We start from the raw sequence: 14,077 nt of genomic DNA on the forward strand, positions 1-14,077 counted from the left end.
ATTGCATAAGTGCTGTTGGTGCAGCCACTGGTGGAGTTTTAGGATGCTGTTGGTGATCATGTTCGAGACTTGGCGAATGGAGATCATTGTTGTAGCGTATGGACCTATATTAGGTCGCGGTTGATCTAGGTTATGGACAGACTTTAATATAATGTGTAGATTGGACCTCTCGATGTATTTTCAGGATGTCTTATGCGTTGGATATTATTTGTTTGATCTAAGGCCGACATGGTTTGTAATTATGTAATTGGTTTATTGTCTGGTGGCCGACCTAATTGTTTATGGTCGAGGGTTTGTATATATAGATGTAAGATCTCATCGTAGATCATCATGGTTATGGTTAGAGGTCATGGTGAGAGAGTGTAATGTGTAAATAATGTAATATCATTCAGGTAGAGGATTTGGTCGATCATTGGAGATCGAATTGGGTTTATGTAAAAGGATTTAGTCCTCCGGTATTGAGCTTAACCGGAACTGTACTCAAGCATAGGATGCTATCTTTTGCAGTTCAACACTTTTCCGGATTGTAGTTTGGATTTCTATGTAGTCAGTGAGGCTCCTTTTGTGATGAGCAGTGTGCTCTAGGTTGTTGGCCTTCCTACAAGTGCAGACACCTCAATTGTAATTCACATACTTACTACAGAAGTATTATCTGACTGTGGGTGGGCTTCCCACCGTGGTTTTTCCCTTTACTGGGTTTTCCACATATAAATCTTGGTGTCATGTGGATGGTATTTATTCTGTGATTATTGTTTATGCTTAATTTGTTTAACTGCTATTCCGATATTAATGTTTTGAGTTCTGGTATTACAGTTTAAATTGCTAGTAGTTCCGGTAATCTGTGACAACTGATTCACCCCCCCTCTCAGTTGTCTTCCGGTTATTTGAACTGTCTAACAATCATCTACATGTTCCTGGATCATCTCTATACTTAGGTCCCTATAGATAAATGAGGCAAGTTTGAGCCAACCCCTTAGTACAACCCTTCATAGTCAATTGCATTCCATTGGAATATCTTAAACATTCAGGCACTAGTAGGAGATGAGGAATATTTGGCAAGGAAAACAAAAGAAAAAGGATGTCTCGAGAGAAGGTGGAGATGATTATGAGAACATTGAGTTGTCCTCATCCATATCCATCACCACACCCAAGGACACTTCCATGAAAGATTACATTTCCTTAAATGTTGATGCTCAATCCTTGGTCCCACTAGTTATTGATATAGTTGTGGTCATTCCTATCAATGATACTATTGCCACTGCCACTCTAGCCACATTGCTAACAAAAAACACTCTAGCAAATGAAGCCACGTCTCCTACAAATGCCACTTTGCCTATGGATGCCACTTTGCCCGAGGAAGCCACCGTGCTATTGGAGTAGGTTTATTGTTGTCTAAGGCTACTTGGGCTTCTATTTGAGGTTCCAACATTCCCTTCACCAAGTTTAGTAGGGGTCATGGCCAAAGGATTTGAGCAACAAGAGACAAAACAGTTGATGATAATTGTTGGTAGTACCCAACTTGGCCCTACAAAGGCAACTCTACCTAGTGTTGAGCATGTTCAAGAGGAAAGTGATCCCTCCCATGCACCACAACCACCTTTGGCTACACAAGAGTTGCATGTGTCCATTCCAATCAACCCACATGTTCATGACAAAGTGTCAAATGATTTAGAGAGAATTATTATTAAGACCACTAAGCTTGGAAGAGGATCCACTTGGTAAGATTCCAAGATGCATCTAAGACTTGGAGTCTATGGTAGTGGTTATGCAAGAGGTAGGAGACATCATCTAACAGTGATTGGATAAAGGTCATTCTCCATTCATGGAGTGAGAAATTCATAATATTCTAGCATTCATACAAAGGTAGTGTAAGGTGGAGTTTCCCTGACTTTTGACTTCTAAACGGTGGCCTTGGGTATTGCTTTGTGGGATAAAAAGAACACCATATCTGTTGGAGCAACATCTCCAAATAGAAAATAGATCACATTGCAATAAAAAGGTTAAAAAGAACAAGTGTCTTTTGTGTTTGGCACGCTTGTGCAAATCTGTAGAGTGGTCCTAGCTCTAACACACACTAAGATGCTAACATCTTAGCACCCTATATAACTTACTATTGGAGGGAGATATGGTAGGGTGATCACAACTCTATTTGGCATGGAGACCACTTTCAAAGACTCATTTTATAAGTCATAATGTCCAATAGTCTCCACTAACCAACTCACTGTCAAAGGTATGAAGCTTTCTAGATAGTGTAGAAAGTGTGTGTTGGGATGGATGAGCATACACAAAAATTTCAAGAGCAACTTGCCCAAAATGCACAACTTACCAAAGCTAAATGGACCAAAGTGACAACCAAGATGCAAAGATGGCAAAGAAGGAAAAGGAGATGGAGCAAACTAAACATCAACTAGTTGAAGCTGTACAAATGGTCAAGGCAACAAGGGAGCAAGAATTGGTAGCAACTCACCATTTGAAGTTGCGCATGAGGCGGTACACAAGCTATGACAACTCAACTCCCTTGCATCCACTCCCTCATCTTTTGTACATCTAGCTCCAAGGACATATTCTCACTAACCTTCTCAGTAGCTTTTTATTTTTTATTGCTTCAACTCTCAATTTTGTCAATCTATTGACTAGAAGATGACTTACTTTTTGGGGCGCTGATGTAATTCATAAATAAATAAAATAAATTATTTTGTAATTAAGAAGTTTGATCCCAACAAGCTATTGATGATTGGCATTCTCAACCACTGTCGGCTTTACTATATATTTCTTATAGTATATAGTCAAGGACTAAATGTATGTACTCTTGTATCTATTGCATATTTGAGGAATAAATGGACAAAATGACATATCTTTCCAAAAAAATGTTGTGAATGATTATTATATTCTATATTATGTTATTTTGTTTATCTCATGTTACTCATTCAAGTAGAGTTACTGAGTAAACAAGATCGTTGTTTAGTTTGCATAACACATTCATGAGGGGTTTCAAGCAAGTAAAATGTACAATAAACATGACTACTAAGGGTGATGAAGACTAAATGATTGTGCAATACAAGGTGAAAGTGTGATGCATGCAATTTTCAACCTTACAAAAACCTATCTCAAATAATGATAAACAAATCATTTATTATAAATCTCAATATTTTTAGAAACAACTTTCCACCTAAATAGATATGATATGATATCACATAGACCTAAATGACATAATTCAACATCATAATACATATTAACTTATCTCTTCAAATTCCTCTATATGATCCAATATAATGACCAATATATAGAATATCGTATATTCCATACAAAGTTCCTTTTTTTTAGAATTTTTTAGTTTTTCTAAATTAATTTTATTAATAAAGATATGGAAAATTCTTCTTTTTGAAATCAAAAGCACCATGATAAACCTTTATCCTTTCTGAATTCTTATCCTTCTATTTGCAAAAAAAACACAAGCACGTGTTGATCTGTCGTTAGGTCTTGTCCTTTAAATAATTATCATTTTGACAAAGGTGGTGTCCAGGATTGTTTGCAAAAGAATTTCATATATCTAATCCATGCTATATTTTATGAAAATGGAGAATGCTGGGAAGAAATGTTAACTAGATATCATTTGAAAACTCTAATCTACAAGAGCATAAGGAATGTAACCTACAGCAACGTGGAAGTTAACTGAAACTTTGCTACAACAAAACGGCATTTCTTGAAAAAATGAACTGCTGATAATAAAATCTAAACTATTCTATATTTTTTTCTTGTTTTTTGAAACAAATATTTCAACATAGCATGAAAAACTTCAGTAGATTTCTATCTTTAAAGAAAGGTTTCGATACAACATAAAAACAAAAGTCTACTCTAGAGCTATGAGATACACAATTCTTTACATAAACATAGATTCACAAATGACCATAATAGATATCATAGACAATATAGATGGTGGAAATGACACAAATAACATTGAACATATTAAACTAATAAAACTCGTTGAACCTGCAGGTTATAAAATATATGAACATGAACTATGCAAACATAAACTCAATGAAAACTTACGATACTTATATCTACCATGCACTTCCAAATCCTTAGTTGAGTGGTTAGTTTGATGGAGGTTTGACTTTCTTCACTCACAAAATCATTAATAGCATATAGTCATACTTCTCACAACCAACTTTTTAGTAAAGAGTCTTAAAAATATCAGATATCAAATGCAAGAACTGACATTGGTGATAAAAAGAAATATAGATATAAACTATGAATTATTTCGTAGATTTTGGCATCATAGTGACAGACCTTGATGCCATTATAAGTCTGTTACACATAAAAAAAGTTTGAGTTGCATAAATGAAAACAAGTTTAACTGTTTGAGATAACTATCATAAAACAAGAGTTAAATCTATGGAGAATTAGCAATTTGGTGGCACTCACAGCTTCAAGAAAAATAGCAGACGTAAGTCTCTGTAATTCCATTTGCAGACACCTAGTTTGTGATAGTTCTATAAATGCTCTAAAGATGTTGGATCTCTGTGAATGTGGCACTCTAGAATTCCTCTCCTTGCATACCTCCCATTTTTTGCATAAAATCATCTTTTAACATATGACCATTAGTAATCATGCATTGGTATTTAACTAAGATTGCAACAAAATCATTATATAATCTTGTTAAATTAAGCATGATAAGGGTACATGGAGGGTGGTAAGTCATTAACAAAGGATAATCTGGTTCTAATACAAGGATAAATGTTTATACATTATTAGGATGCATGACCAATGACCTTAGAAAATGTAAATTTTCAACATGATTTGTTCCCATAGTAGCTGACATCTATCAATATTGTGTTATATTGTTATTGCCATAATGTTTAAACCACTAGGAAAATGATAGTGTGAAAAATCCTATGTTTCCTTGATTTAATATTATCATACACATGACATTAACTTTGTTTTGACTATCCTTCAATAAGAGTGCACTGAGAATCACCTTAGAGGTTCAGTTCAATTCCCTCTTTTGGACTATTTGAGTGTTTAACACTGAGGACTGATAAAGACTCAATTTACATGAACAGATTTGAATCTCCTATATATTATTACATGGGCACTTTTCCTGTGTGTTACTGGTTACTTTCCCAAACCTAGTTATGCAAAGAGCTTGCTATTCATGATACAAATCACAAAACTTTAGAAAGGGATTGCATCTTATAGTATTTGTGTTAATAATTTTGATTTTTTACCTCTAATGAAGAACATTTTCAGACTAAGGAAAATATTTGTTGCAAATATAAACTTGAGGGCATTTTGAATCATGAAAACTCTGGTTGTCAAGAGCAGGAACACATTCCATTTGACAGGATTATTGTTTTGAAATGCTTGATCTCGAGCCTTGAATATTTAAGTATAATGGTTACATATTAGAATGGAACTGGAAGTCTGGATCAGAATTTGTTGTCAATGCTTGCATTCTCTTCAGATGTTCGCAACATAGGTGGACTTGGAGCAAATATTTGTATATCCTGCAAAGAAAGAAGATAGCATTCAAGTAAGCTCTTGCCTATAGTTGCTCGTCAGAGTTACTCCAACAGACCAAATTAATTTAGACATCATGAAAGAAATGTTTTAGTCATGCATGACTGCTAAGTTAGGCAATATGGTTATAAGGGTGTTAACCTAGTATTAATGGCACTTATATGCTAATATCTTGTTTATAGGTTTGTTAATGTGGGCATAAGTACAAGAAGCAGAAGGCTACATTTCCATAGCTATCCTTAAGAAAACAGTGTTTGAAAATTTATCTAAAAATTCACTTACTTGCAGCTTAACTACCACTCAATACACTTACTAGATATGACTTGCAGCATAACACATACTAAAAAATGCTTATAGCAGAATTAAAAAACTCTTGTTCATACCTATAGCTGGATGTATAGCAGCAAATTATAAACACTATGAAATTCTGAATTGTCTGATAATTAAAAGAATGTATATAGGCAACTACTTTTAAAGATTTAACAGCCTTAACATATCGCTAGCATGCATGCCAAGCACTAGAAAAATAGCAGATCATACAACATAAATATAGCATACAACTCTACAATAGACAACACGAAAATCAATGACTAGATTTAAAAGAATTCCTAATCATAGGAATTGAAAACAGCAACCATTTTATAAATATAAAACCTAAAAAATAAGTTCTGATTTTAAATTCCAAAAAATAGCTTAAAAAGTGGTGCTCAAAAAATTCGGACAATATCCTTTAAAAAAGACTGCCCAAACTTGGATCTGCTAAAAATAGCTGAAAGCAAACTGTTTGTGAATCATATGATGAACATTATGCTGATTTAACATCATTTTTACTCTACGTTCTCTCCCTTGATGTCAAATCTTTGTATTAGTTTGTCTTCAAATCTGAGTGCTTTATATTTCTTAGTCCTTTAATTATGATATCCATCAATTGCTTTTTTAACTTGCAAAACTAAATTTCAACTTGTTCTATACCAACTCTTGCATAATGGTATATCAATTCTGTGTTCTGTCCTCGCATAAAATACTAAATTCTTACCTAATTGTATTGCTTCACCATTACCACAAAATATCATTATAGAGTTTCTTTGTTCTTCCCCAAGATTTTCCAAAACTCTTAGCCAAAATTACTTTTGTCCATGCTGCTGTTAATGCAACATACTCTACTTTTGCAATTGATGATGCAACTACTTTTTTTAAAAACTACATGTAATCGATCCATTTCCTATTATAAACAATGTACTGATGTACTCTTTCTATCATTTGATGATCCTGCCCAATCTACACCTAAACAAACAAGTGTCAGTTTTGTGTTTTGTCCTTGCATAAAATACTATATTCTTATTTAATTGTATTGCTTCACATTTGCCAAAAAATATCACTATTACAGTTATTTTATTCTTCCCCAAGATCTTCCAGAACTCTTCTTAACCAAATTACTGGTGTCCATGCTGCTATTAATGCAGCATACACTACTTTTGCACTTGATAATTCAATTGTATTTTTCTTTTCTAAACTCGACATAATCAATCCACTTCATATTATAAACAACATTCTGTTGTGCTCAATCTATCATTTGCCGATCCTGCCCATTCTCCATCTAAACAAACAACTAACTTCAAATCTTCAGCTAAATAATAATGGATTCCACGATCCTCTGTTCCTTTCACGTATCTGAGTGTTCTTTTTGTTACTTGTAGATATCTCGTTGTAGAATCACTCATATACTTTAGAATCAATAATATTACAAACATAATATCCAACTTTGTAGCTATTAAATTAAAATACATTAACCTCCCAAGCACACTTTTGTACTTCCTTTCAACTTTAGTTGGCGATCCATCTTTCATTGGTTTTTGTCCATAAGCAATCGGTAAATCAATTTCTTTACAATCTAACAAATTAATCTTCTTCAATATATCTTGCACATACTAAGCTTGACAAATAAAGATCTTACCATGAGATTAGCATTACTCCATGCCAAGAAAATATTGCATAACTCCTAAATGTCATTTCAACTTGTTTCATCATTGCCTCTTTGAATTATTTCATCTTGTTTGAGTTTCCTATATGGATAGGTCATCAACATGTCAACATACACAGATTGTATCATTAACTTCTTAAAATATAATGTAATCTTATTTTTACTTCTCACATTTCCATTTGCTAAGAACCATGAACCCATTCTTGAATATTACACTCTTGGTGCTTGTTTCAAACCATTGAGCACTTTCTTGAACCTATAAATATCACTCAGCCACCTTCTTCAAATCCTTAAAGATCAATCCACATATATTTATTTTCCTAAGTAGCCATTCTATTAAAAAATGTACTCTTCACATCTAATTGGTATACTTTCCATTCTAGTGTTAATGATAATATTGATTTTATAGAGTTATGCCTTGAAACAAGTGCATTGGTCTAAATGCTCATCATAGTTGTAGCGTCGTAAATTGTACGCACTTGCTAGGGTGGTACAATTTCACAACTAGTTTAGCACCCGCCTTGGTGCATTTTACATTTTGCATTGCATTTCTCCTTTAGCACTTAATTAATCAAATTAATTAGGTCTAAGGTCCTATTTCATCGTCCTCTACATCATAAAGTTGGGCCCTTTCGTTAAAGTGTGCCCTTTTCATTTTATTCCTCCAATACATCACTCAATCAAAAACCCTAATTAAATCCTATTTTGAGCTTGGGGGCTTGGTTTCGGGGGTCAAAACATCTTGAAATCACTTGTAACTTCGGGATTCTCTCTAAAATCATCATATCCGACGGCCCTGAAAATTTGGTGAAAAGTTGTCGGGACCGTGGTGCCCGAAGTGCACATGGTCCCGGACATTTTTCCCGAAATTTTAGGAGCACAATCCAATCATAAAATAAAGCTTAACCCCAAGAAATTGGTGGGAAATTCAATCTCTAGGTCGGCCAAAAGACGAAATTACGACCTAGGGTTTCATACATAAGAGCTCTCTTTCTTCATTTGAAAGGATCCGATTTTTGTTTTCAGGAACCTCATATGCAGCGAAAGAGCAGATCTTTGAAGACTTCAACAACATTCAACATCCCTCTATCAAGCATTTATCAATTTCATTCATCCATTTAGGGCTTGGAAGACATTGAAGAACAATAGGAGATTACCGACTGAAGATTGGCTTGTACTCCTCCCTTGGGGGTTGGGTATGATTTCATGTTGTTTTCATGTCTTTGCATAAGCTTCAATATATCTTTTATTCATGCTTTAGATCACTTTGCATCTTGATTTAGAGCATTTACATCGTCATTTACAAGCAATTAGGGTTTACTTTCTAGGTTGCTCTAGTTTGCTTGCTTGCATTTTAGGACCTTGCACACACACTAGGTCTGCACCCACAATACATTTTACAATACAACTTGGCTATTCGTGGAGGTGGAAATCACCGAAGCGAGGGTTTGACTAAGGCAAAACCCTATATAGCCGCCCACACCCTTTTCAGATATAAGTGCAGGTTTCGGGACTCGGACGACGCCGCAAGTGACAGATCCGGGAAAAGCAGGTCGAGACAACACTCCACACCAAATTGCAGAGTAAAAGACCTGGACAAGGGCGTGGGGCGCCCTGGTCCTGCCAGGACAGGGGCGCTGGGCGCCCTGGTCCTTGGGACAGAGGCGCTGGGCGCCCTGGTCCTCCTGACAGACAGCATTTCCGACAGTTTTCCAGAGTGTAAGACAGCAGTTTCAAGAGCAGCTTCCGGCACTGTATCAGGACAGTGGCGCCCGCGCCCCTGTCCCGAACATTTTCAATCAGATTTTGACTCCGGGTACGCATCTACATTCTTATTTCATCCTTGTATTTACAGTTGTTCATTGTTTAATCTCAATTCTGCAATCTTGTTATTCGTTTGTACATGCATTTTGGGATTAGGACTTGAACTTGCATCATTTTATCTTTCAATTTCAACGAAGGAATATAAATCCTAATAGGTAGCCCGTGGCTCTCTCTTTCACAAAAAGAAGTAGCCAATTGTGTGATACCTTTAGGCTCTTTCGTATTCTGTAATGTGTGTCAAAAGGTAGGATTAGGGCATGTTAACCTAGTCTCGCTTTTTCCCCTACACAATAGTGTAAATCATACCTTTGAGCATATCCTTTTGCAACCAATCAAGCTTTATATCTTTCAACACTTCTATCACTCTTGCGCTCCATCTTGTAAATCCATTCAGTTCCTATCACATCCTTGTATTTTGGTAGTTTTACAAGCTCCCAAATTTTGTTTCTTTCAGTAGCATTAATCTCTTGTTCCCTTCCTATGATATATTTTTTCTTTTGAACTCGTTCAAATCTAGTAGGTTCCACCTTAATATTTGAATGAATGCATAATTAACCAATTCATCTTCAATGCTTTCTCTAGCTTAACTTGTTATTCTGTCAAAATTCTAATATATCATTAGATTTGGAGGATAAGTTTGCATTATCTTTCTCCTTTATGTAGCATCATTTTGTGAACTTAATGTAGGTCTTGAACTTTCAACTATTTCTTCTTGGCCCAAAATCACTCCTTGACTTATTGTTTCTTTTTCTTTCTTCAAATAATTTGCAATAAAATCCTCCAATAAGTATTGTATCTCTTGAAATAATGGTTTTTCTTGAGGGAAATAAAACTTGTAGGCTTTTCTTTTTGCACTGTAACCTATAAATATGCATGCTTGACTCTTTGCATCCACTTTTTTGTCTTTTCTCATCATCCATGTGAACATAACCTAAGCAATCAAATGCTGTCAAGTGTGCCACTGTAAGGTTTCTCCTATACCACGTTTCATTTGATGTGCTATTTCTCACCACAATAATTGGGCTCCTATGCATGATGTAAACAATAGTGTTAACCTCTTCAACCCAGAACATTATGTCTGTACTCTCTGCTTCCAACATGCTTCTTGTTGATTCTATTATTGGTTTCTCCTTTCTCTATGACACTCCATTTATCTATGGTGTATAAGGTGCTGTTAACTGTCTCTTGATTCCATTATAAAAAATATTAAATTCTTTTAAACAAAATTAACCCCATCTATTTTCTTTGAGACACTCAATATATCTTTCACTTTCTTTTTCTACCATAGTCTTAAACATCTCGAATGCTTCAAAAGCATCATTCTTCTTCGAAAAAATAAATCCATATGTATTGAGAGAATCATCAATACAAATAATCATGTTCATACCTGTACTTGCCTTAGACATAGGACCACACAAATCTATTTAAGTTCCAACGGCTGCTATGCTCTCCATGTGTTTCCAAGAAAACTACTCATGTGGTGTTTTCCAAGTGCACAAATATAATCATGTCGTACTTCATACCTATACTTGCCTTGGACATAGGACCACACAAATCTATATGAATAAGCTCCAGTGGCTGCTATGCTCTCCATGTGTTTCCAGGAAAACTATCACGTGGTGTTTTCCAAGTGCACAATCCTTGATCATTTCCTTTTCTCTTGAATTTTTTGTAATCTATGGCCATATTTCTTTGTTACAACATGCACTATCCTTGAAAATTTAATGTCCCCAAAAAGACAACCTTGAGAAATTAAAAAAAAAATCTAATGTGTGCAAGCTAAAACAATGAAAAACACAAATGTAGATGCCAAATCCCAATGAAATAAATGAATATAATTAGCAACAACAAACTTGGAAAACCTTTTATCAATCAACGACTTATGCATGAACACTATATCCAACGTTCCACAATACTTTTCTGAATTTTGGAAACACAAAAATCAAGTATAACAGCTGACCTGAACTATTTATGGCTGATATGAATTTGCAAACCCTTGTATGATGAAAATAAGATAATTATGACAATAGATCGGAGTTATTTATTGCTGATATAAATATGGGATCTTCAAATACATATCATACTCATCTATGAATAACAAATCCAACCACTGTTGTTGATTAATAGTAACCAAGAAATCAGCATTCAAATCATTTGCAACAGAAAATAACCCCAACAATTATGGTACCCAAAATATTAGTTTATTTTAGCAAGTACAGTAGCAATAACCTTCATAAAATTCCCAAATCAGATCTACAAACCTGGCACCCAATTTATTTATTTGTCTTCAACAAAATGAAAATTAATACACTCACAAAGGTACAGTGCTGGCTGGGAATAGTGCTGGATGATGCATAGCTGATATGGCAGATGGAAAACAGCAATTAATATCTATTATACCCTTGAAATATTAACAACAATTCACAGATCAGATCTCCAAACCTGGCACCCTATTTATTTATTTATCTTCAACAAAATCAAAATCAATACACTCACAAAGGTACAGCGCTGGCTGGGAATAGTGCTGGATGACGCATGATTGATATGGCAGATAGAAAACAGAAATTAATATCTATTATACAATTGAAAATTAAAATATTAGCAACAATGCCTGTCATAGAAATTCAAACCTTTAAAACTCCCAAAATCAGCAAAGCGATAAGGAGAATTGGTATGTGTTGATGTGTTTTTTATGCACTTCATACATAGAATAAAATACCAAGGTATCTTATCCTCTTGAACAAAATTTCCTCAAATGCTGAACTATGTGATCATATGAGGTGACTCCAAGGTTCCAAATGTCAGGTCTTGACATGTGGATAAGCTCAATGGTTGATGTGATATTGCTGGAATCATAAAATGGATTGAGGGTTAAGAAAGTTAATCTAATCCTAAGAAAAGTTAATCTAATCCTAAGAATGTATGAAACTATGAATGACTTAGTGAAATTCTAATAGGCTTTTCTTTCCCATGCAAAGAACAACTCTAAAAAGCTAGTGTGATCTTCTAAGGTAATCTTATGATATTCAAATCACCACCAACAACATAGACACCATCAATATGATGCATATCAATGGGTAAGTAGCAATTGAAGTTGAGCTTGTATAAAGAGTTCATATGAGCATGCAAGGTATTTAGCAATCAGCGAAATACTAGTATGAACATGCAAATTTCACCATTAATCATCCACAATAGCTTCCATCCATCTAATCAACATGAAAATAAATGAGAAGTAGAGACCATGCAAATGTTGAATCAACACATGAAATTCACCAAATCTTTAATGAAAATAATATGCTTCTTTCAACGAAGTCTTGGCAACAATCTCCTTTTCTCCTACTCTACTCTAGCTATTTGCTTCTTGTTGTCTATTAACCTACTATTAACTATTCACTATTAACCTTTACAAATGAGGAGAGCAAGCCTTATATAGTGCTCTCAATACAATTGAATGGCCAGGATAAAGTCCAAATCAATGGCCAAGGTTGAAAGATAGAAACCCTAACTAGGGTTTGTTACACCCATTACATAACATTTAATGCTTGACCAATGATAAAATTACAATAGATAGGACACATGTCCTTCTTTAAATGTTGACCAATAATTATGAGGTTAGGTACATCGAAGTTTGTGCTACCACATGTGGTAGTTATCCTCCTTGATGGATGAGTCAAGTGCATTGAATCTGGATGCCCTAACTTGGAATGATATGATCAGGTTGAAGATGATTGGGCGCCACCTTAGCTTAATCCTCGTAACTCATCACAAGTGTAGGTGATTGAGGCATATCTCTTGATACTCAACATTTCCAAGTGCCTGACGTGATGATGAATAACTCTTCTAGAACTATCTCCTTGATCATATTTACATTCTCTTTCTCTTGCTTGGAAACTCCTTCCTTGTGATATATGGAACTTGTTTTTGCATTTCTCTCCAAACTTGTAATGATCTTGGATTCCTTCACTTGAAGCCTTCATCCTAGATTACTCTCCTGTTGTGCTGACAACGATTCTTGGATTTCTAGAGGAAATTCAAGATAGTTGTAAAATTCCTTCCTTGATGTTGATCTCTACACTTGCCAGGTTGAGGTGTTCCTTCCTTGACTTGCCATGTCATGAAGTCCTTCCTCGCATGTTGTTGATGAATCATCCATCCGCTTTCTTGGATAGCCTGACCTTTCCCTCAAATGGTGAAGCTTTCCTCCCTTGTTGCAATGTTCTTTGAGAGGCTTGTAGCCTGCTCACTTACCTTCTTCCTTAATTACCTGCAAAACAAACAAGGGAAGCATCAAACACCTATGACTATAGACAGATCTCACACATTTTTCAAACTTTCTGATCTGATATGCATTCATAATGGGGTAAAATGATGTTCCACACATTTTTCAAACTTTCTGATCTGATATGCATTGATAATGGGGTGAAATGATGTTCTAATTTCTGATCTAATGCCTGATTTTGATGTTTCAGGTCTGATTTTAGGATCCTACAGTCCTGATTTAACATGCTTTAGGTCCTGATTAGTGTTTCTGATTTTTACAGGTTTGAGAGGGTTTGTGAAATACTTCAAGACTGACTTTCCTTATGTTTCAGGTCTGATCTCTAATTTATGAGTCCTTCAAGGTGATTTTTGTAGGCCGTGGATCTTGATGTGCCAGGGAAGACTTCTTCATGATGGCCGGGCTTTTGGGGGGCAACTAGATGCTGCTCATGATGGCCGGACTTTTGGGGGACAAGTTGCCAAGCATGGCCG

At 35.2% G+C, this 14,077-nt stretch overlaps 1 protein-coding gene across 3 annotated transcripts in view; it reads right to left on the reverse strand.

Moving 5' to 3' along the window:
- Window positions 1-4,701: 4,701 nt before the first annotated feature.
- The window catches only part of LOC131038323 (RNA pseudouridine synthase 5), a 300,230-nt gene continuing 290,854 nt past the window's right edge, over window positions 4,702-14,077 (reverse strand). For 2 of the 3 annotated variants that reach the window (XM_057970705.2, XM_059207368.1), the window contains one exon: window positions 4,702-5,507. In XM_057970705.2, the coding sequence (XP_057826688.2) occupies window positions 5,430-5,507 (78 nt within the window). In that variant the 3' untranslated portion in view covers window positions 4,702-5,429. The remainder of the gene's footprint in view (window positions 5,508-14,077) is intronic. The other variant, XR_009104404.2, reaches the window with a different exon arrangement.

This window comes from Cryptomeria japonica, chromosome 6, assembly GCF_030272615.1.
Source record: "Cryptomeria japonica chromosome 6, Sugi_1.0, whole genome shotgun sequence".
In the NCBI taxonomy this organism is placed as follows: Eukaryota; Viridiplantae; Streptophyta; class Pinopsida; order Cupressales; family Cupressaceae; genus Cryptomeria; species Cryptomeria japonica.